The sequence below is a fragment of the Cavia porcellus genome, unplaced genomic scaffold (genome assembly GCF_034190915.1).
Source record: "Cavia porcellus strain 051 isolate PalLab524CR breed Dunkin Hartley unplaced genomic scaffold, mCavPor4.1 scaffold_20, whole genome shotgun sequence".
In the NCBI taxonomy this organism is placed as follows: Eukaryota; Metazoa; Chordata; class Mammalia; order Rodentia; family Caviidae; genus Cavia; species Cavia porcellus.
Window position 1 is genome coordinate 50,193,908 of NW_026947503.1, and position 23,365 is coordinate 50,217,272.

The window sequence follows — 23,365 nt, forward strand, 5'->3', positions numbered from 1 at the left end:
GTTACTTTCTGGGCAGAGTGATCTGGAGCCCCTGCAGAACCAGGCTGCCAGGCCTGGCTAACAGAAAGATAAGGTACTTTGTAAACTTCAGATTTCAGGTAAATAACAGGAACAGATGGTCCCTAACTTTCAATAGTATCATGGTGTGAAAGCAATGTGAATTCACAAGAATCTAGGAGGGTACTCAGTAAGCTGGGGATATTCAATGCACCTTTGATTTATGATATTTCAATTAATGGCTGGTTGATGGGGATGGAACTCCATCATAAACTGAGAGGCAGCTGTACTTTTTTTTTTTTAACTACTAGATATACAATAAAAAATTATTCCTTGTAGGTCTGAAATTCATATTTCAGCCCTACAACTGGGCCACCTTATATTCTACTGTACTCAAGAAGAGAAATAATGCTCTTTCAAAGTGGCTGGCAGTATGCAGATCTAATTAACACAGCAGAAACAAACAAACAAGCAAACACCAGTTTTCTTTAGGGAGCAACCTTCCCTAACAAGTTGTAATCCTAACTAGTTGTAATCTTTGTAAAATGGGACTGGCCAAAAATAACACAAACAGATGGCATCACCAAGAAGATGTGAAGGAGGGACTGCTTTTATTAAATACAAATACAATCTCCCCAGAACAAATGTAAACACTAACGCAAGTCACCTTTCCAGAAACAAAGAAAATCATTTAGAACATGTGAGAAACAGGTTAAGGTTTTTAGCCCGGACCATCTTCTGTTTGTGTGGAGTACACAGGTCATAATGAGACACTCCTGTAGCATCCTTGGCAAAATATATAAGACAATTAAAAAAAAAACTCACAAAAAAATCACTAAATAGGGTGCAAACAACTCAAGATCATGGAAGAGTGACCTTCATCTTAACCACAGCTTATGATGCCTAAAAATACTTGCCCTTACATTACAGTTAATGAACGGAGTTGCATAAATCCTACACAATTCAAGTAAATGATATTTTAAAAAGTCTACTAAAGTATAACTTTAAAGTTCCAATTTTTTAGTAAATATCTTAAATATCAACAAATGAGACAGTATTTAAAAATAATGAAAATTATTCTGTGGCTGCAAATACTTCTATTAATTAGTGATATCTGTATATAGTTTGAAACATTACTGTTTCTAAGAACAATAAAATACAATCTTATTTAGGAGCCAAACAACCTACATGACTTTTTCTATTTTTATTTTTAAATTTTTTGTGTTTTTTGAGATGGGATCTCACTACGTACTCAAGACTGGCCTTGAACTCACTATGTGTAACCCAGGCTGGCCTCCAACTCACAGTGATCTTCCTGCCTTGGTTTCCCAAGTGCTGGGATGACAGACGTACACCACCACACCTGATCATGTAACTTTAAAAAAAAAACAAGGCAAGGTCACTGTGCAAAATGAGGTCACATAATTAAGGCTCTTAACGATATTTACCCCTAATGTACTAAGTTATAACCAGCTAGTCAAAGCCTAAAAGTGTTTTGATATTTTTGGCAATTGTACAAAATGGTTTGTAAAATTCAGTTTAATTCACAAATATTCTTTGGCACTCTGTGAGTCATTGAAAGCATAAGGCAGTGAAATAGGCATCGTTCCTACCACGGGGAAGGATATGGCTGGTTAATTTAGCTGCACTACACTGCAGCCATTAAGAACATCCTGAGGTTTCTATTCCCCTGTAGGATATTATTAGTAGTAGAAGTAGTAAAATTGTATTATATTTACAAATTTTGTCCTGGACTACACAATCGAATTTGAAGTATTCAAATTTTTTATGACTATCGAGACAAGGAAATACAATGGAATTTTTAAGAGCATGTGACATTATGGACACATACGTCCTAGCATTCAAAAGTTTAATCAACTTCCCACAAATTAAAAGAAAACCACCAACAAAACCGGCCCCCGGACTGTAGGTAGCTCTTTGGGTGAGTGAGCTGTTGATGACCTGCTGGGTGCAGTAACATAGAGAACACAGAACATGGATGTGAAATATTGATGCAGTTCATGAAGAGACCCAATCACGCTCCTAGGTTGCTCTCCTGGATGGCAGTGTGTTGATCTGATAAATTCTCAGAAGGCAGATTTACTCTGTTCTGTTTTGTGAATATTGTTTGCATAACTCACTAAAAGGCACTTAACGGCATCATCACTATGCCAACTGTGATACATGAAGCATTTCTGAAGTATGCTTCTGGAAGCAGAGAAAGTGTGGACCTTTGAGTACTGGTGACTGAGAAAGAAAATGTAAGCTCAATGCATGCGCACCGCTGCACGGTTGGGAGACCCACGTAGAGCCAGGCAGACAGAAAATATGCCCGCAGTCTCTGCCAGCTAGACTCTGGGTGTGTCTGGCACTGGCAGCTGCTTAGGTGTAAGAATGCTGCACAGTGCTGTGCTTTGTGACCCTGGTGGAGGATGTGGTAATGGTAGAATTTGAATGGCCAGATCCTTCCAAACCAGAATGTGGCAGAGGGCCAGGGACTCCAGCCCCAGAAATCACAGCCGTCCCAGCCTTCCCTGAGGCTTCAGAGGCAATCTGGTACCTGGAATCCAGAGCAGAAGCAGGGGTCAGCACTCTTTCTGTCACGGTCACATTCTGTCCTACATTGGGCATGGCCAGGGTGGGCTGCCCGCCATAGCCGGGTGCAAGGATACTTTCTTTTTCAGTCACCATAACGTACTGTGCATCATGCAGATGCTGGGAGCCTTGCAGAGGATGAGGGATGGTCCCGCTAGGCTGGATTACTCTTTCAGTGACTACGACATTCCCCTCCCCAGCATAGTGCTGATCTACCAAGGTGGAAGCTGGTGCGTACACCCTCTCTGTCACGATCAGGTTCTGGGGCTGCCTGGGAGCCAGGATCACAGTGCTTGGTGACACAGTAGAGCCTGTGGTGTAGGATGTTTCTGTCACTATGATATTATCAGAAGCCAGTGGGTCAGGAGGAGGTGGTGTCACCTTGTGACCCTGCCTGGAAGATACCGATTTCTCGGTGACTACTTCCTGAGTGACCATCTCTGCACTGGCTTCCTGCAAGGGTTTAGGAACTGGCAAGCTGCCGCCAGAGTAGGTATTCTTTGAATTAACTGTGGTTTGCTCATAGAGTGAGTGTGCAGCTGTGCTCAAATTTGTTTCTTTGACAAGTTTTTGCCTCTGCTCAATTTCCATATCCACATCTATTTTCCGACCCAAGCAAACCTCAGCTAGTGTTTTGAATTTCAGTCCCAAATCATCTAAGTAGCGGTCGTCCAGTTCTCCTTCAATAAAACTGCAACAGCCAATGGACCCGTGCAGAGATGCTGTTTCTTCCTGGGAGTAAACCAGGAGGCAGTCTTTGGCCATGTGAATGTCATCTTCCTCAGTGTAGGAGGCTACCTTCTAAAGTGGAAATAAAAAGAGGCAAAGAATCAGCAACAGAAATTTACTCAAGAAACAAGATTCTCTATTTCTGTTTAAAATGCAAAACCTGAGCCCAAATACAAAGAAACAGAGGAATACAAATAGAAGCATTGTATGTCATGGCTACTGTGTATTAAAAAATGTTAATATGATGAAGAACAAAGGGAGAGAGGACTGTTTCAGATTAAAGGAGAGATAAGTATCATGACAGCTACAAGGAACACAGGATTGTGGATGATCTTGGACAGAGAAAACAACTGCTGTAAAAGACATTTTTGCAGAAATTGGTTAAAGCAAATGTAGGCTGTTAATTTCTGAATTTGTTAACTGTACTACAGTAATGCAGGAGAATATAAACTTGTTACACAAGAGTTCAAAATGTCTACTAGCAAATTTTCAGATTACGCTGAAATTTTTCCAAGTTGAAGTTTACTACACACATAAGACTGACTTGAGCAAGTTTTAACAGGAAACAAATCAAAACACCACCAACAGGGACCAGAACTGAGCGTGGCAGTGAGACTGCAAAGGAAGACAGCAGCTCTCCTGGATGACACCTGTCAGGCTGACGCTAGGTCAAGGGTCACTTACAGAGGGGAGGTGGAAGGCATCCGAACACTCCAGGAATTTACAAACTTAGAGGAGAGGGGCGGAAATAAAGCCCCGTGCTCCTCTCAAGCGTCCTGGAGATCACTGACACTCCCCTATCTCTGTGGACACAAGGGACTTGTTCTCAAGAAAGGCAGCCCATCTTGCATTTCTTTATTGATTACTATGCCTGTAAGATCTGTAATTTGTTCTCTTTATTGGTATTTTGTGTCCGCTTCCTTTATATCCTATTTAGACTGCTTAAGGGGTTCAACTTCAAATAATCTCTTTAAACAGCTTTTGGTTTCATTGCTTCCTCCTTTTGCTTACTATTTAATAACTTAAGAGGACATTTAGATTACTGATTGAGGGCCGCCTTCTAATATAATCATTTCTTTGATAAAAATTTCCCCCAAATTATTACTTCAGCAGTGCCTCACAAATTTTGATAAAGTATGATTTAATTTTCAGTCAGCTCAAACTGTTTATGAATTGTTCTTCCCCCTTGACTCATGAGTTATTTAGAATGTGCAACTTACAGTGTTTATCTGGTTATATTTTACATATCACTTTGTTATTGACTTTTTGATTTAACTGCTTATTGCCAGATTACTCTGCAAAACTGAAATTCTACTAAATGTATTTAAACTTCTACCTCAGCCTGTATGAAAAGAATGTGTACTGTGCTTTAAGGCACTTAATGCTGTATTAATGCCAAGCGGATCCAGTCAGTGGTCAGTTATATTTTCTATATCTTTCGGATTTTCTGTCTGCTTTTCTTTGAATTACTGACAGAAGAGGTTGAACCTCCCAACTATAATTATGGACTTGTCTATTTCTCTTTTAGTTTTATCAATTTTTGCTTCAGGATTTTAAATTTCTGTTATTAGGTTCTGACATTTTAGCAGTGTTAGGTCTCCAGATGAGTTGATCCATCTTCCATGATGAAATAAATATTCCTGATTATTCCTGCTAATGAAATGGATTCTGCAATCTATTTTATCTTGAGGCAGCATTTTCCCCTAATCTTGCTATTAATTAATTCCATTATGCGTTTCTTTATTGCATCTGATCATTTTTCCTGTAACTTTATCATTTTTTGTGAACTCCCATAATAGGGAGCCTTCATACCCAAGGCAAAGCTATCTGTTTATCGTAACCCGTGTATGAAAGTCTAAATGGACTGAATAGCCTGTGACTTGCAGGCCATGTATTTTCTGCCCTTCCCTCCTGGAGTTGCACATTGTGACACACTAGCATTCCGCACATTGTGTGACTTGCTCTGACCACTGACATGAGATTGTAAGAAGAGGTAGAGGCTTCATGAGCCACTGCCTAGCTTTGCTATTGCTTTTTTCCCAGGGCTGCACGGACACCCGGCAGGTCTCAGCTCTCACTGCCCACCCTTTACCTAGAAAACAAGAGAATAAGCCTTACATCAGTGAAATAATTTCTTAAGAATTCCTCGCTGACCACACCGGCGGCAGCGGTGTGGGCTCCAGCCACCTCTCTGGAAGCCCCCAGGGTTCCTCTGATCCACGAAGTCTTAGCTCCCAGCCTGGCTCCTGTTGTGCCGGTCACCTGGGTGGCGCCATTGCCGAGGAGGCTTCTGTGTTCTTCCCATCTCCCATCCATGTTGGTCTGGTCTTGCTGCACTTTGAAAAAGGAGGTAGAGCTGCTTCCTTTCATGGTGCCTTCGTTGGCCATTGCACTTCCCACTTCATTTCTTACTGTTGCATTTTCCGCGTGATCGACGGCCAGGATCGCTGGCACCACCTGTGTGCAAACACAGATGACACCAGGGTCAGGACAGAGTGTCAGCACGGGTGTTAGAAGGATCAGAGATACGGGGGCATAAGAATGAATGAGCTTTTCCACAGAGATGATTCAGCAAGGATATTTTGGATTGAATAACTTCTGTGTGAGTCTTGTGATCTTCATTCTGCCTTCTTTCATAGCTAAGTATGAACCAGAAACAAAAACCAAACTTCCTCTATAGTCTCAGCTCAATTACTCCACGGGGGCCAATAGCATTTTAACATTCCTCTAAGGTTTCAGCCTTCTGCTATGGTTAAAGAATCCTTAATTTCATTTTTAGCTGGACACATGGATTCAAAATAAGGGCTGTAAGCAGGTGAGGTGGTGCATGCCTATAATCTGAATACTCTGTGAGGCTGAAGCAGGAGAGTTGTAAATTCAAATTCAATCTGGGCAACTTATTGAGATCCTGTCTCAAAAAAGGAAGGTGGGAGAGACTGGGAATGTAGCTCAGTGTGATGGATCTGGGTTCAAGCCCCAGTGAATCTGGCAGAAATGGTGTAAGCCAACTCACGGAAAATGTGTTTACGGAGAGTGCTCCTTTACTCTCCTCCCAACCAATAGTTTGAATGTGAATGCAGTAGGGAGGCACCCAGAATATGAGGACAGCACAGAACTGAAACCCAGTACTCTGTCATGGGGATTGAAGGTTTACTGCTGTCACCTGGATGTATGGAGAACAGAAATGGAGCACTTTCTGTGATGAAAAATTTGCCACTTGATATTGGGATGAAAACTTCTATCTTGGACTGCTATACAGCTCTGTGTCTGTGGTGGCTAAGCTAGACTGTGTCAACCTGAATGGCTTGGGAGACACCAAGGGACTGGTGGAGTATACTTCCGGCCATGTCTGGGTGGGCCCTGGAAGTGTGACCTTGGGTACTGCTTCTGGTCCCTTGCTTTTTCCTCTCTGGCACTGTCCCCTTCCTCTGCCCAGGAAGGGGACAGCTCTGCTACTGAGCAGCTTTGCTTTGCTCTTATCCCCTTCGCCACGATGTTCCTGCCTTGCAGCCACCAATCCCCTGAAACCATGAACCAAATTCAATCTTTCCTTCTTTAAATCCTGGGTGTCAGGTATTGTTTTCCAGCAACACGAAAGCTAACTAATGCTTTGTCCCTGACCCTTGCTCTGCATTCCCTGGGTCACTACCCAACCATGGTTACACTGTGATTAACACACCCTGTATCACAATGCTGTGAGACCACCTCAGTTTTGCCCTGGCAACCAAGCAAAATATGCTGTCACTAGAAGCCTTTGCTTCACAAAGGCATGTGCATGAAATTTGTGATGACTACTGTTGAGAAAACAACCTGCTTTTGCTCTGCTCTCAATACGATGATTAATGCAGACTTCTGTGACCTCACAAGCGTTTCTTGTGAGGTCTTTCCCCCGCCAGCAAGCAAGCAATCAATTCTGCAGTGCACTCCAGTTAGGACCCTGTAAGTCCATTTGATGCTGACATTGTCTACTTGGAGATGGTGGCAGATCTCAGATGGAGAAAACTCAGACCCCGCCCACCCCCCCCACCCCCCCGCCATCTCAGATGTCAGGAAACTACCACTTCCAAATTTCCAAGGACTTTTGGAGTTGTACGGCAGGAAATGGGAATGAACACCAAATATGCAGCTCACAGTATTACAATATTACTCTTTCATAACCAAAGACATCAGAAATACTTCCTAAGCCCCTTGAGGATCAGAAAAGATGAGAGCTGCACTGGTTATCCACCAAACTGACCTTATCTTCAGGTGGAGCCCCTTCGTTGTTCCAAGGATGCAGCATCTCTATAGTGCCGGGTATGGGCGTGAAGCCTTTGGCACCCTCTCCACAATGACACAGCAGCAGCAAAAATGGCACAACTACACAGACACAGAAGTGAGTACAGAGAAGGTCAGTCTTGACACATTTCTCCTATGAGCTGTACAACTGGAATTTGCACGTCATGTGTTTCAGTGTTTTTTTTTACCCTCATCCAACCCCTCCAAGCTTGTTTTGGATGTGCTATGCCACAGCCTGAGGGCAGAAGAAGAAACACTGACAGGCTTAAACGCCTTGTTCCTCACAAAGAGACCATCTATGGCACCAAGTAGAATATTAAGAATGTGCGAGATAATATGCAAACTAGCAAATCCAATGCACAGATTACATTTTTAAAAACTACTTCCCTAATGTTTTTGTAAATTTACTATCCACAGAGAGATATATTACCAAGATCAAAAGCTCTTAAAAGAAAAAATTTAATATATTCAAATATTCTAGAACACTGAAATGGTTAAAATACTTTACCTTAGAGTGAAATTTTGCACAAGGCATGACCTCTGAGGTCTCAGTTAACTTTTGGATTATCTGAGTACTACTTCCATGTGATTCTGCCCAGTCACTATAGCTACCATGATTAATATAGAGTCTGAAGTCGGCCAGTGGCGACTCAATAATTTCAACATATTCAATAAACATTGATCTAATTGGCTGTCATGCGGCAAGAGTCTCAGTAGGCTCTGGGGAGTCTGAGGTGAAAAGGTCGTGCAAGGATGCCCCAAGAAGAGGTGCTGTCCTGGTGTGGTAAGCCGAGATGGGTCATTTTCCCTTATGTGTGTCTATTTGTAACGACCTGGGACATGCAGGCAGTGGCACACGGCTATGCTGTAAGCTGCTGAGTGCTGTGTTCCACTAGGCACCTGCTAATGGCTTTAACTGGCTCCTCACTGAGATAGTCCAGAGTGCCTGCAAGGAGGTGCTCTGCCTGGGTTCAGGGGTGAGTGGAGTGAACTGCACGTGACCCCTGTGGCACCCTTTAATTCTTTCATGAGAGGAAACTCCAGTCTTTTGGACGGTAGGTAGGCAGGGCAGACAGGACAGGCTGGAGGGCCTGGCTGCTGCTGGTGCAGATGTAGAAGCTTGCCCCGCAGGGGTCAGTGAGGCAGAGCTCTAACAATTTCAGTGCACAAAGTGAAGATCGACTGAATAAACTGGTTCATAAAACAATCTTGTGTCCATATTCCAAATTCATGCAGCAAGTCATTTCTGAGGATCTACTATGTGAGGGGCACTACTCTGGGTGCTCTGAAAAGAGCAGAGATGAACAGACAGCATCCTACCTAGGACACGGCGGTGCTCATGGCAAAAGTAGCCTGGAGAACACGTGGTACCTTGGTTTTTAAAAAAATCAGAATACACTTTTCTAAGACAAAACTCTGATAAGGGTGCTTGCTATGGTTTAGAGCTAGACTGTCCCCACAAGGCCTCCTGTGTTCAGAAGTGTGACTTTTGGGAGGTGACTGGCTCCCGGGGCCGATGGCTCCCAGCACCCTGTGCTGCTGAAGGTGCTCTCAGGGGTGGCACTGGGGACAGAGTGTCTCCCTTCCCTGGCTCCTGCAGGCCACAGCATCCTCGGCTTTCTTCCACCAACCCCAACTCACTCTGCTGTTTGTGCCTTGGAGCTAGCTGATCCTGTGCTGAGAACAGGCACCCCAATAAACCTCTCCTTCCTGAAGATGTGGGTGCCAAGTATTTTGTCCCAGTGACAAGAAGGGACTATGAGAACCCTGTAATAAGATTTGGTAAACTTGTCAACTATCAGCGACTATATTTTCTCATGCAGTCTCAAAGCGTTCAAGAAACACTGTAAGGAAATCCTAAGAAACTGCTCTCGTAAGAAACTGCCAGTAATGCCTTCAGATCACTAAGGGAGCTCAAGAAGGGCTTTCGAGACTTACGCAGCAAGAGCAGAAGGGCCAAGATTATGAGAGCAATGGCTGCAGGCCCCAGGCCCACGTAGGAGGTACGCTGCGCGCCCACACAGCCACTGCCGTGCAGACACTCACACACCGTCAGCTCCAGGACCTGCTTCTCCAGGCAGCTGAGGCCCTGATTGTCTGTAATCAGGAACGGAATTTTGCTTCTCCCGAGCTTGTGCTCATCCTGCTGCAGCAGCACGCTGGTACCTGCAGGGGAGAAGCGGGAGGGAAGCGAAGACCGTGACCACCAAGGAAAGGGAGAGGCCAGATTACAGAGAGCTCTTGGAACCTGGAAGCCTCGCCTTTCCTTCATTCTTACTGGATTTATGCTCTGTACTTGTCAGAATTTGTTACAGCCTTTGAACACACAGCTTAAACAGGGAAGGATCCCATGGGGACATGTTATTTTCATGATGATTAATTTTAGCTAATATGTGTAGTTTACCAAATGCCGGGAACTGTTCCACACAGCAGGAATACAGTGGCAAACAGGTGAGTTAACCAACGCTGGATGACCCTTACCTTATCCTTCCTCCTCCTTTTCCTTGGTGCTGGGGATGGAATCCAGGGCTCAGGTAAGCACTACCACTGAGCTACAACCTCCGCCCTTATTTTACCATTTCTTAAATAAACAAATAGTACTGAGCAGTCTTCAAACCTAGAATATGACATAGAGAAGAGCCGCAACACCTGGGACACCCATTCCCGGCCTTAATGATTTCCCCCAACAGCTAATCTCATTTTCTCTAGTTCCTTCCTTTTTGTTCTCAATGCCATGTATTCAAAAATTTGAAAGCTTCAAATCTACAAGGCTGCAAGAACATTATAGTGGATATTGCTATATCCTGCACTAATTGTTCACACCAGCAGTGACTACATTCTCTTTACACATGCAGAACTGGGAAAAACAACTTTCTGAACTACTTTGAAGTCAGTTATGGATAGCAGGACCTTCTTCAGCACAGACTTTCTAAGATGATGGGACAGTGAAAAACATATTACTGACATAAAAACGCCTCCTAGTGTGTAACTCATTAGCCAACGTTTCAACTGTCATAATATCCTTTCATAATGCCCTGGAAGCCTCTGTCCTGCTCTCTTTTTTGACCCTACGTCCAGCCAACAACCACACATTTCTTGTGGTCTCTACTCATCTGGAATTTCACTGTTCCTTTTGGTATTTCAAAACTTGCACATATTTGAAAGCCACTGATTTCAAAGTCTGTTCCACAGCTTGGATTTGTCTGCTTCCTCAAAGCTGGATTCAGGTGATACATTTTTTGGCAAGAAGATGACACAGGAAGTGTTCGGTGAATGACCTCATCTTTTTTCTTTTTTTTTGAGACAGGGTCTCACTGTGTAGTTCGGGCTACTGTTGAACTCACTATGTAGCCTAGACTGGTTCTGAACTCACAGTGATCATCCTACCTCTCGGCCTGTTGAGTGCTGGGATTATAGTCACGTGCTACCACCACATGTTCTTAGTTAATTAGCTCAGTTGTAGAGCACCTATTTAATAAGTACGGGGCTCAATTCCCAACACTGTAAGAAAAAACCAAAGAGACTAATGATCATTTAAAATTTTTGTTTCACATATAAAAATGACAAGTTTTCTCTTTCTTTTTTTCTTCTTTTTGAGACAGGATCTCACTATTCAGTTCAGGCTGGCCTTGAACTCACTTTGCAGCCCAGGCTGACCTCGAACTTGCAGCAATACTTTTGCCTCAGCCCCCTGAATGCTGGGATTACTGGTGTGTACCACCATGTCTAGTAAAAATGACTAGATTTCACATGACTAAAAATAGTAATTCATTAGAATAGTTTAAAACTTTTCAGTAAGTATACTACTTATTAAAAATAATTTACTGGCTAGGCATGGTTGAGAAATGCCTATTTCAGCATGCTGGAGGGCTGAGGGGTGGAGGATCAAAAGTTTGAGCCCAGTCAGGGTAATTTAGCAACTTAATGAGACCCTGCATCAAAAAAGAAAATTTACTTGCAAGAGAATGATAAAAAGCTACATGATTATTGCTTCTTGGCTTTTTGGCTAAGATCAAGTGTAAAAACTATACAATTTGTTATTCTGGGTGCTTTATTCATTTATTTGGGTTTTTTGAGACAGGGTCTTGCTATACAGTTCACGCTAGCTTTGAACTCCTGCAATCCTCCTGCCTCAGCCTCCTGAGTGCTGAGATTACAAACCCGTGCCACCATACCCAGCTGATTGTTCTGTTGAAGTAAGAAATAGCTTTGCATTTTAAATTCTACATTTTATGGAGTTTGGTCTGTGTGGTCAGTAACACATGTTTAAAGTGACCTCTTAGGCTTGGGGGGGCTTTGTTTAAGGAGAATGAACTCAGGAAGTGGCCTAGAAGATTATACCTATGAAATGTGGAGAAAGAGAACAGTATAACCAGGCTTATTTCACTGCTGCATAAAAAGGTGTGCGGACAGCTCCTCAGATTCACCAAATCAATGCAGATGGACTCTGAGGTGGGTAAAGGAGGAGGGGAAAGGGATTTGTACTCTTATCAGTTATCATTTTGGAGACAGAAGCTTGACTTAAATCCAACTGGTTGTTTGTATTCTCTGCATTGTAGGCAATAAGTATAAGGAGGTCTGACTTGTTTACCTATGGAATTTTCTGTATCTAAACATTTTCCCAGGTAAATAAAAATAGATGGAAGCTCCTGCTTATCCCAACAGTTGATTGGTCCCCTTCTTATAGAACCATGAATAAAGTTACGGATTTCTCTTTCTCTCAACTGCACAATCACACAAAGGACAATCTCAGGGACTTCTGGTTGTAACTTGGTAACAACATAGGTCATGAAGAGTTTTATGCTCCTAAGGATGTGACAACTCAAGAACTCATCAGACTTAAACACAGCACAGAACCCAGCCAGTACAGGCATCAGAGCCAGATGGTCTGGGCCAAATCCCAACCTTAGCTCTTAACACCTGTGGTCTGGGGAGTGGGTAAAGCTTGCTGTGTCTTTGCTTCCTTATCTAGAAAACATTGATGATCATAATAACAAACTTCTAGAGCTGTTAATATTAAAAAGTGTTTAAGACAATGTCCAGCATATCCTGAACGCCATATAATTCTTAGAGAAAATAAACATGTCTTGGATTTCCAGTAAGTTCAATACCAAATTCATTTAGGTATCTTGCTCAAAGAAAGGCGAACTCCATCAAACATTTATCCTGGTGGTACCCCAGACCTCTCTGAGTATAAGCTGAATACGTGCAAGTTTTGAGGTCTCTGATGAAAAATTACCTAGATCCTCGACCGAGGAATCTCACCAGCTGAACGCATGATTTTAGGGAACTTCAACTGATTACTGTGATGACTGTCATCCTTCCTACGGAGGGTAACCTTGGCCTACCTTGGGCATAAGTGACTGCTTCAAGTCAGCGCACTATAATGGCTTATGTCTAGATGTTCCCCTAAAGCCTCAGGCAGTCATAGTAGGGCTTTTCAGAGGTGGCTGGATCTTGAGTGTGTGGTGCTGGAATTAAGGGTGTGTGATTACTTAATCAGTCCAGTGACTGATTTGATATAGTTCTTGCTAGGATTAAGGGTATGAGTGTTACACCCACCCTAGGGCAAAGAGCCTGTATAAATATAAGGGGCAGAAAGAGGCTCTCACCTGCCTGTTTGCCATGGACTGTTTCCTCTTCAATGCCCTTCTGCCATGCCACCCTGCCTTGGGGCCAGCCAACCATGGGCTGAAACCTCTATATCCTAGAAGCCAAGTAAATCTTTTCTCCTTTAACTTTGGGGGTTAGCTATTTTGTCCCAGTCACAAAAAAATAACCAAGACACACCATAAACCCCAAGAAGACCTGCTGTCGAACAAAAGAATACTTAGAACAAATCAGGCATACTTTTTAAATATTTGTGCGTCAGGGATTTATTATTTGTCTTATTATACTTATAAAGGGACTAGGAAAAGTAGTCCTCTTAGCATGATAGCTTCGTAACTCCAATTTAAAATGTATGATTGTGTTACTGACACAGATTTATGGTTCCAGACTGAAAGGTCACTATTTCGTTCAGTATGAAGACTGAAGAGAATTCTAAGTTCAACACACTTATAAATTCAATTTATTGGAAATGTTTATTTATTTACTTATTTAGGGTCTCACTAAGTAGTTCAGGCTGATCCTAAACCCATAGTGATCTTCTGGTCTCTACCTCTTTCATGTTGGGATTACAGGAAGGTTTCACCATGCCCAGCTAATTTACTGGAATTTTAAAGGATAAGGAACATAGGGAGGATTTACTTGTCAATTCAAATTGTTGAAATCTTTAAAGCAAAGGAAACCAAGTATACTAAATTTATAATGTAGTTTGGAATGTAGACGGTATTTAACTTGTAAATCGGACCAAATATTATTCAAAGCACTTAAAATGACTGCAAACCTTTGCCCGATGTAAAATACCACATTAAACCTGTAAACTAAGCTTGAGGGCTGTATGTGAAACTTTTCTGAAGTAAATACTGTTTGGAACAAGTCTTCTAGAGAGACATTTCCACATTCAAGACCATCTTGAAGGTCACACAAAGGCACACATCAGCAAGTGGGATGCTCCCAAGATAGGGACATTGCATGTGGGGTATCAGACAGAACCCTATCATGCTGTCTATCACATACTGACTTTGAAACTTTGAACAGATTAAAGGGTTAAGTATGATAATGCATAAACAGTGCCTGATATACATGGTAAGTGTTCAATAAATGTTACTTGAAATGGAATTATTACTAGCCTACCTCAAGAGTTTTAAGACAGTTCCTGATGTGATTTGAAACCCAGGAAGGCTTGTTCATCCTCAGCTTATGAGACAAGAGTTACTCTTAAGGCATTTTAGAACATTTTTCTCCTCTCTGCAGACATGAAAATGATATTAAAATACCATGCCCATGGGTTCTGAACTACATTATATAATCTCTCTGAAAAAATCTACACTAGAAATGTCATTTATAAGCAGATATCCACCACGCTTAATATTTATACATGACGTGAATGTAGTCCAATGGTTTTGCTTACTTTCTTGGTGTATTATTTTCCACTTTGCTGCTGTTCCAGGTGGTGTATCAATGACTGAGAAGCTGAACGGCCAACTGTTGGGGTATCCATCGAGGTCCTGTGCTGTAACGTTCACATACGGTGCATCCTTACAGACACTCTGCACGGGGTTCACCAGGGTGGGGCAATTGTCATTGATGTCTTCAACGCTGATAAGGACGGTGCCAGTGATGGTTTTTCTAAGATCATCTTAAAAGTAAGAATAAAAATCTATGTGTGCTCTGATCATAAGACCAACAATAAGATAACCTGAAATTCTTGCATTTTGGCACCCAGCATATATGAAACACTTCGGACACCTCTTATTCTATGTATGTCCCATGTTTACTAAATGATAGATATGAAGGTAGTCCATTCAAGAGATTTGATTTTTAAAAACACATTCAAAACAAAAGCTTCTGATGCTAGAAGATAAAATCCAAACACCTGTAATGACTAAAAAAGCATATTAATAACTTACCTTGTGACACAGCTATAATTTTTACAGTGTATGTACCATTTTGGACATATCTCGACTCAAAATCAGGAATTTTTACAAGTCTGATTTCTGATGTGACTGAATCCACTGAAACCCAATTGTCTCTGTCTTCCACCTTTACGTATCTGTGATAAAACAAACATAAAATTCAGTTTTCATTCTGGATAAATTCAGAATCTTGACAAATCATTCAAATATAATTTTTATCTCACTGGAAATGTTCTTGTGACAGGCATTTGTTTGGAATGCTTTTAATTCCTTAAAATTGTGCTGAAACTCTTCTCACTGACTGCGTATCAGTCCACCTTGGAAGCATCCTACACTATAATGTACTCAAGGCACACAACCAAGGGTGAGTGGAAGTTCACAAACCGCTCTGCCCTGTCCTGTAGCTTCTGATCCGGTCTCTCTTAAATCTGGGTCAATCTTTGGGGAATAACTTGGTTATACAACAAGATAGGTGGAGAAAAGTATTCTTAAATTATACTGTGTACTGGAAAACACATTTGGATTTTCTGTGCTGTCAGTATGTTAAAATCTTCATTTTAAAAGCAATAGTTGCCTTAAATGGAAACACCTACAAAGTTTATTGTTGGTTATTGAGCACAGTAATTTTTGAGCAGAATTTGTTAGACGTGAACACATGCTGAAAAGATTTCTGGGTTTCTTACTGCAAAGAAGCGAGACCTAACTTATGGAAAGATTCAGTTACAGGAGAGCTGGGAGAATGTCCAGATTGTATTTTCAAAAAAGTATATAATTAATTCTGAGTTTAAGACATAAAACACAAATGCAAGCCCAATGTATGAGTATCTTGGTTCTTCCAATCAAGATTACTCACTTGTTTTCTATTAAATGACTGTCTAATGGCCAAAGGACTGGGCGGCTCACTTACAGCAATGCTGATGGTGCTGTTTTTAAAAAGACCCAATTGTACACTTGAACTAAATTTTCATGCCTCTTAGTATTTCAGCTGGCAAATGGTTATATATTTGGATTTTCATAAGTTCTTCTGAATTTCATGTCAGGAGTTTTAAAACTGGAATTTACCTGTCATTCAGTTTCCCTCATTCATCCTTACAATGAAGGCAGAGTCTTACAAATAAAATCACACAAAGATGTGGTTCGTGTGGTCTAATTTCAGGGACTTTCTAACTATTCGTCTCTGTTGTGGAAATCAGGCACTATCCAGCTCACACACGGAACAAATATCCATAAACAACTGACAACAATAATCAGTAAAATAGAAAATTATAACACAGTTAAAGGAATGATTTTTTGTCTTTATTAAGATTTCAAAATAGTAACTACAGAGTAAGTGAATATTGGGAAATGATTTAATTTAGCTGTGTCTCCCATTATGAAAAATAATAAGTTTGCACTGATTTTTAAGATCTTTTTCATTTTTTAAATTTTTATTAGCACACGCTGTGATACATAATAATTACATTCAGCCTGGGAAATTGGTACATATACATTTTTACTTCCTCTTCTCCTCTCTCCCGTCTCTCCTAATCCCCAGATCCCTTTCTCATCTTCACAAAGTCTGCCTTACTGTTTCCTATCATCTATTTTTTTATTTTGTTCTTGAAATTATTTATATTTTGGGTTTTTCATACAGGAGAAATCATGCAATATTCAGTCTTCTGTGTCTGACTTATTTCACTTGGTATTATATTGTCAAGGTGCATTCATTTTTCTACAAGTGACTCAAATTTATCCATCTTTATGGCTGAGTAGTACTCCACTGTGTGTACAGACCACATTTTCTTTATCCAGTCATCTGTTGATTGGCCTACAGGCTATTTCCAGGATTTAGCTACTCTATTATGAACTGTGCTGCTATAAACATGGGTATGTATGTATCATTGTAATATGATATCTCTAACTCGTGGGGAGATATCAAAAAAGAAATAGCTGAGTCAGAAGGAATTTCTATTTTTACCATTTTGAGGAACCTTTACACTAATTTCTCTAGTGATTGTATCACTTTCCATTTCCACTGACAATGGAAAGGGGTTCCTTTCCCCCCAAAACCTTGCCAGCATTTTTCTTGTATTCTAAAGTCTATAAATATGTATAAAAGAAGCATGCATGCTCCATCATTTTTCCAGTGAGAACACACTTTAAAAAAAAAAAAAAACACATTCCCAGTACCTAATAAAAACAGCAGTCAAAATTTAAACATTGGTAGGAAGCAGAGAATTTTAAACAGACAGCCACAGTATTATTGGCAGATGATTCATTGGAAGCACAGATTTCTCAGAGGACAGCAGTGAGAAATCATACAGAACCTTACAGCGAACCTTAGTTCTGTGGACCCGTTAGGGACTGCCTGGCTGGGTACAGAGTACCAACTCCCAACGATGAATGTAATCACCATGTACAGGAAACATGTACTAGTAAATATACAAACCTATGACAACCTTTTCTGTGGAATATTATACCCTACCATAGCTTAACAAAAGCCATAAGATGGTTTTAAAAAGCCAAAGAAACCAAAAAACAAACTAAACCACCTAGTTCAAGAAGGCTGGCTGCCCTACAGGGACGGGAGGCAAAAGACGGTTACCAAACACTGTGAAAAACATGGGAAATGTTTGTTTTATTATTTTGGAAAAAGGTTATTTGAATCTATGGTTGATGAGTTCCGTTAAAGGAGGTTCATTAAAAAGAAAATTGTTAAAGATTTTCTCCTTACTTTTGCCATAATTATCCATGCTTCTAAATGGAGTACTGGCACACAGAGACATAAGGACAGACAAACAACCATGCAGCTCTAGCACTGGGGCAGAAAGACACAGAACTGTGCGTGCATTATGTGGGACTTCCTCAAATTCAACCAAGTAACTGTAACTCCATAAATACTTACTTTGTAGACAGCATTCTTCCTAAGAAGTTACTTTGAAAATTTAAAAATATCATGCCAATCTAAGGGGACTCTATAGAATGCACACAGGAAACAACCAGGCCCTTCTGGCACCGTGGTGGTCTTTCCTGGGTTTTCAGTAAGTATAGTAAAGGTCACCATGATTAAGAAAAATATATAAAAAAAAATTCATCCACTCCTGAACCAAAAAAGCATGATTTAAAATGAAGATTAGTTCCTATGTTTTATTTGTGAGTGAACTTGTTTTCCCATAGTAAATTACACAAAGCAACTACGGCTTTTATCCAAGCTTATGTAAAGTGGAATTTGTGGCAAGTTTTATCATCTTCTGTCTTCCTTCTAGTACTTTGGAGAAATAAGATGGATTTTAGAAAGCTGGTTTTCTTTCTCCAACTTTGCCTTTACTGCTTTTCAGCCAATTCTAGCCACGACTGTTTCTGTGGTAAGGAACCCAGGCTCGTCCCCAAACACAGGCTGAAGGAAGGTTCTGGAAAATTTGTTTTCATCTTGCATTTTCAGGCATGACTTTGGGAAATTTAATCTATAGACCTTTGGTGAACTGCAATGTTGGCACGTGAAGAAGTAAGGTGCTTAAATTTCATTATTAATTTTGAAAATAGGCATTTAAAGTAATTTAAAATGAGAAAATATAGTCATAACATTTTCTTACTTTACATTAGCTGATTGTCCAGTGTCTTCATCAAAAACTTGAAACTTTCCGATGGATTGGCTTTGGCTTGATATATCCATTCCTTCGCGAGCATGAACCGAAATTGTGCTGCTTTTGAAAGAAATGCCTTCTTTCACATTTGTCACCTTTACTTTGATAGGAATGGGTGTAGGTTTATACTTATTCATAATTGACTTGTGAAAAGCTGCTTTATTAGTGACAATAACATTGAAGTCAAGATTCTTCATTGTTTCATAATCTACTTCCTAGAAAGCCAAAATCAAAGAGGAATCTTTTTAAGAGAACATAACTAGGACATAGAGTGTGCACACACGCACACACACACACTTTTAATGTTAAATATAATAACGATACATGGATGTTCCAACTCTTATTTATACCACGCAGTTAAAAATGCTCTAGCAGTAGTCTGGATATTCATAATATCCAGCTAAGTGCTTGAAGAGTATTCCCAATTTATTTTTCTAAAGGTCAAAGTAACTTGCACAAGTAAAGCACAAAGTAACTTGCAATACATTTTTATCTTAACATGCTGAAGTGGAATGGGAACATTAATGAACGTTCAGTAAAAATTAGTATTCCTTAAAATGTGTCCCCTGGATTTACACTGCCATCTCTATCCCCTAAAATAGATTTATACTGCTCATTAACATATTAAAAAAACTGATAAATTTCTGTAGTAAAGAAAAAACTCAGGTATTTTCAGATGTATTTAAACAAAAAAACCTAGTTTTTCCTTTTGTAGCAGATACTTGTTAAAATCTGTTTTGCTACTCACTCAATAAAATTAGGTTCTTTTCAAATAGTTCTTTGTGAATCGTATTTTTCACACCTATTTGATACAAGCTAATTATCACTGCACACATATTTTAATTTCAATTTTTCCATTTCCTTTTATAAACATTTCTATAGTATTTGATATTTACATATAATTTACTTAGCTATTCTGTTACTAAGCATCTGGGCTATTTGCAACTTTGAAATAAAATATTGGTCTGAACATTTATATTACTTGCTTTTCCTCTGTCGCTTTATATTTTATATCCTATTAGTGAAACAATTACCTAGACAAAATTCAGTATTTGTTTCTATTCTGTTTTTACTTTTTATTTCCAGTGTCCCTGCCCATTTAGATGGATCATTTTTGCTTGTTTCTTCAACATACAATTAAACACTATACATGTGTTTACATGATTTATAGCAAAGCTGTTCACTTCTCTCATGGATGATTTATTCTGAATTTTGTTTTTCTTTGTGAAGCGTTCTCCATCAACAGTATTCTTTTGCTCCCTTTTAAATATGGGTTACTGTGGTGCTGGGACCAGAACGTGACAGAACATGGAGAAATGAGACACTTCGTGGTTGTAAAACCTTGATGAAAGCACTTTTAAACTGTTCTTGCTGCTGGCACATCTGTTTTGATGCTGCCATGCTGACTGGATGAGGAATAAAATCTTCCAGTCAGCTATCACTGGCATTCAATGGCAAGGACAATGTGGAAAAAGTCAGCGAGGTTCTGGGGTCATAAGTACTGTTTCATAGTGCTTGTCACCAGTAACCACCATGCTCCAGCATCAGGAATATCGTATGAGGACAAATACTTACTTTTTATAACTTTATCAGCATTTTTACATTTCCATTTCTGCTATTTTTCAATGGCATTAGAGGTTTTAAATTTGTTAGCAAAGCAATGGATTGTTTTCATGATTAGTGTCATTATACTGTATTTTATGACTTCTTTTCATCTCTGTATTTTGAAAGTTTCACTAAGACATAATTTATACACAGTAAGATCCACCCATTTTATGTTTAAAGCATGATGACTTGTAATATTTGCAATCTTGACTACATTCTAGTTTAAAATACATTCATCATTCCAAAAAGTTCCTCCATGCAAATTTGTGATCAACCTCCCTCACATTCCCTAAGCCTAAACAATCACCAATCTGTTTTCTGTCTCCATAGTTTGTCTTTTCTAGAATATTTTTTCTTTTTCTTTCTTTCTTTTTGGTGCTGGAGATTGAACTCGTGACCTTGCACTTGCCAGACAGGCGCTTATGCCATTGAGCTAAAACCCAGCCCTTAGAATTCTTCCATAAATGCAATCCTGTATTACATGGAATTTTGTATCTGGCTCCTTCCATACAGCACAAGTGGTTTTGAAGTTGATCCATGTTGTAGCATATTATCAATACTCCAATCCTTTTTATTGTTCAATGGTACTCTAATATGTGGATATAACCATCTTAATGTACTCATCAGTTCATAGACGTTTGTTAGCAGATTTTCACTATTATGAGTAATGCTGCTATGAACATTTATTACAAGTCTTCATATAGACACTTTTTTTTAATCTTTCTTGGGCAAGTATTTCTAAATAAAATTGCTAGGTCATAGGGTAGCTACTCTATATTTAAATTAAAAAAAAATTCTGACAAACTGGCTAAGTCATTTTCTATTTCCACAGCAATACAGAAAAGTTCATTTCTTTATACTCTTGCCATTTTTGACTGAACGTTTGTAGCCCTATAAAATGCATATGCTGAAATCTCAACCCTCAAAAGGATGATCTTGAGAGAAGAGGCCTTTGGGAGGTGTCAGTGCTCAGGAATGGAATCAAGCTTCAAGAACTGTGAGAAATACATTTCTGTTGTTACGAGGTACGTGGTAGTTTGTTACAGCAGCCCCAAACAGGCTAAGACACTGATTTTAGCCATCTTAGCATATGCATACTGGTAGTTTTTATGGTTTTTTTAACTTTCTCTAGTGATGGATGGCATTGGGCACCTTTTCATTGTGCACATTTATTATTTGTGTATCTTCTTTATCTAACTGCGTTTCAGTAGCTGATTACTGTCCTTAAAATTTGGAAGCAATTCTTTATTTAATCGAGAAAATAAATTTGTAATTTTTAAATCTGTTGCATTTACTATAATGCTAATTCTACTATTTTTCATCCATACTACTCTTGGTAGAAATAACCATATTCCTTTTTCTGTATGTGTCATGGTTGACTTAAAAAACGCTTACAGCACCCCTGTCATTCATGTGTGCGGCTGCTTCCTCTCATGCATGTTATGGCATTTGTATCTCAAACACGGGACATGGTTTTGCCTAAACTGATGATTAAAAATTATGCTTCTTTCATCATAAGCAGGTGAATTATTTTTCATTTTCATTTTCAGATGAATTATTTTTGTCTCTGATGACATTATCCATTTTTCCCATAACCATAAAATGTGTCTTAGGGTAAAACAATTCAATTTCCCTCAAAGTAGTTTAAATGCATACAGTAGCCTATCAACAAGTCATGCTCAAATTTATCACTAAGAAATATCAAGGTAATTATTTCTTTTTCTGTTATACATTTTCCTTTTCCTATCAGATTTTACCTAGATTTCCTAGATTTTCAAAAATTAAGTGTTTATAAAACTGGTAATTTCTGGAATCCATTTTTTTGGGTCTGTATATAATTTAAAGAGATATTTTGAAACTTTGTAGCTTTACATTTTATTTTTAAATCTGGTAAGGTAATTACCTTGTAATTTTTGTTTAAAAAGTTCTGTTGGAAAACCTAGATGGGTAAGAACCACATGCTTAACAATGAGGTTTAAATTCCATTTTTTTTCTTCATCCATTCAATGACATACAAGATTAGATTACTTTAAAATGCAGCTCTCACACAATTTATATTAGAACCACAAGTGGATTTTTGCCTAAAAGGCAAGATCTTGAGTCAAACCTAGTTAGACTTTTTTGACAACAGGGCTTAGGAATCTATTTTTTGGCATGAAGCTTTAGTGAGTGATTCTTAAGCACCCTTGACTATCAATTTAACACAGTTCAATTTCTCAATGTTATTTAGCGGGGTTTAGCTTTACTGTGAAGCAGATACATACGCACTGGTAATTAAAGGATACTCAGTAGAGAACAAGGTCATGCTGCAGCCATACATGGGCAGCAAACAAAGACCGGAAGTGTACTAAGCAATGTCGCTGGTACCATGCCGACTGGCTAGGCTCAGAGTTCCGAGATCTAAATTTAACCTACACTGCGACTACTTACTAATCAAACAGATGGCCCATATCGCAAACAATTACAATGCTGGTTGTGCGCCTAAAATATTTGTGTTTAGGCTTAAAATCTGTTAGCTTTTCTCCAGCAGCGACCTGTCCCACCTGTCTTAAACAGTCACGACTTACCTTAACGAGGGTCACAATCCCTTCGTTCGTTTGTGCGTCAGTTTCTATGTGGAAATAACCCCCTTCATTTCCTGATACAAATGTAAAATTTGCTAACCAGTTATCAGAGCCTACTTCATCCGCATCAATGACTTTTATGCGTGTAACTTCTACGTTGACTTGATTCTCTTTGATCGTCCCTTCGAGCTGAAAAATAGGAACACATGATTTTTTTTACATAATACAAATCTTAAAAGTGAATAAGTAGCTATAGTTATTGTAACAGTAAGTTACCAGTCCATTTGCCACGACAGGTATATTGTCATTGACATCCAGGATACGAATCTGAACTTGAGCTTGGTGGACTGGATGGTCTGTTACTTGCCCATAGCCATCTTTTGCTTCCACGGTCAAAGAATAGCTGCTGTGTTCCTGCAGAGGAGTGAAAAAAATCCACTGGGGTGAAAATGAA

At 39.6% G+C, this 23,365-nt stretch overlaps 1 protein-coding gene across 1 annotated transcript in view; it reads right to left on the minus strand.

The window, feature by feature from the left end:
• Positions 1 to 591: 591 nt before the first annotated feature.
• Dsg2 (desmoglein 2) overlaps positions 592 to 23,365 on the minus strand; it is a 44,484-nt gene continuing 21,710 nt past the window's right edge. Inside the window, exons 7-15 of the mRNA XM_063231804.1 lie at positions 23,188 to 23,325; positions 22,915 to 23,100; positions 18,692 to 18,957; positions 15,114 to 15,256; positions 14,615 to 14,842; positions 9,538 to 9,765; positions 7,559 to 7,680; positions 5,440 to 5,778; positions 592 to 3,393 (exon numbers count right to left, since the gene is read on the minus strand). Of these exons, the coding sequence (XP_063087874.1) occupies positions 2,380 to 3,393; positions 5,440 to 5,778; positions 7,559 to 7,680; positions 9,538 to 9,765; positions 14,615 to 14,842; positions 15,114 to 15,256; positions 18,692 to 18,957; positions 22,915 to 23,100; positions 23,188 to 23,325 (2,664 nt within the window). The 3' untranslated portion in view covers positions 592 to 2,379. The remainder of the gene's footprint in view (positions 3,394 to 5,439; positions 5,779 to 7,558; positions 7,681 to 9,537; positions 9,766 to 14,614; positions 14,843 to 15,113; positions 15,257 to 18,691; positions 18,958 to 22,914; positions 23,101 to 23,187; positions 23,326 to 23,365) is intronic.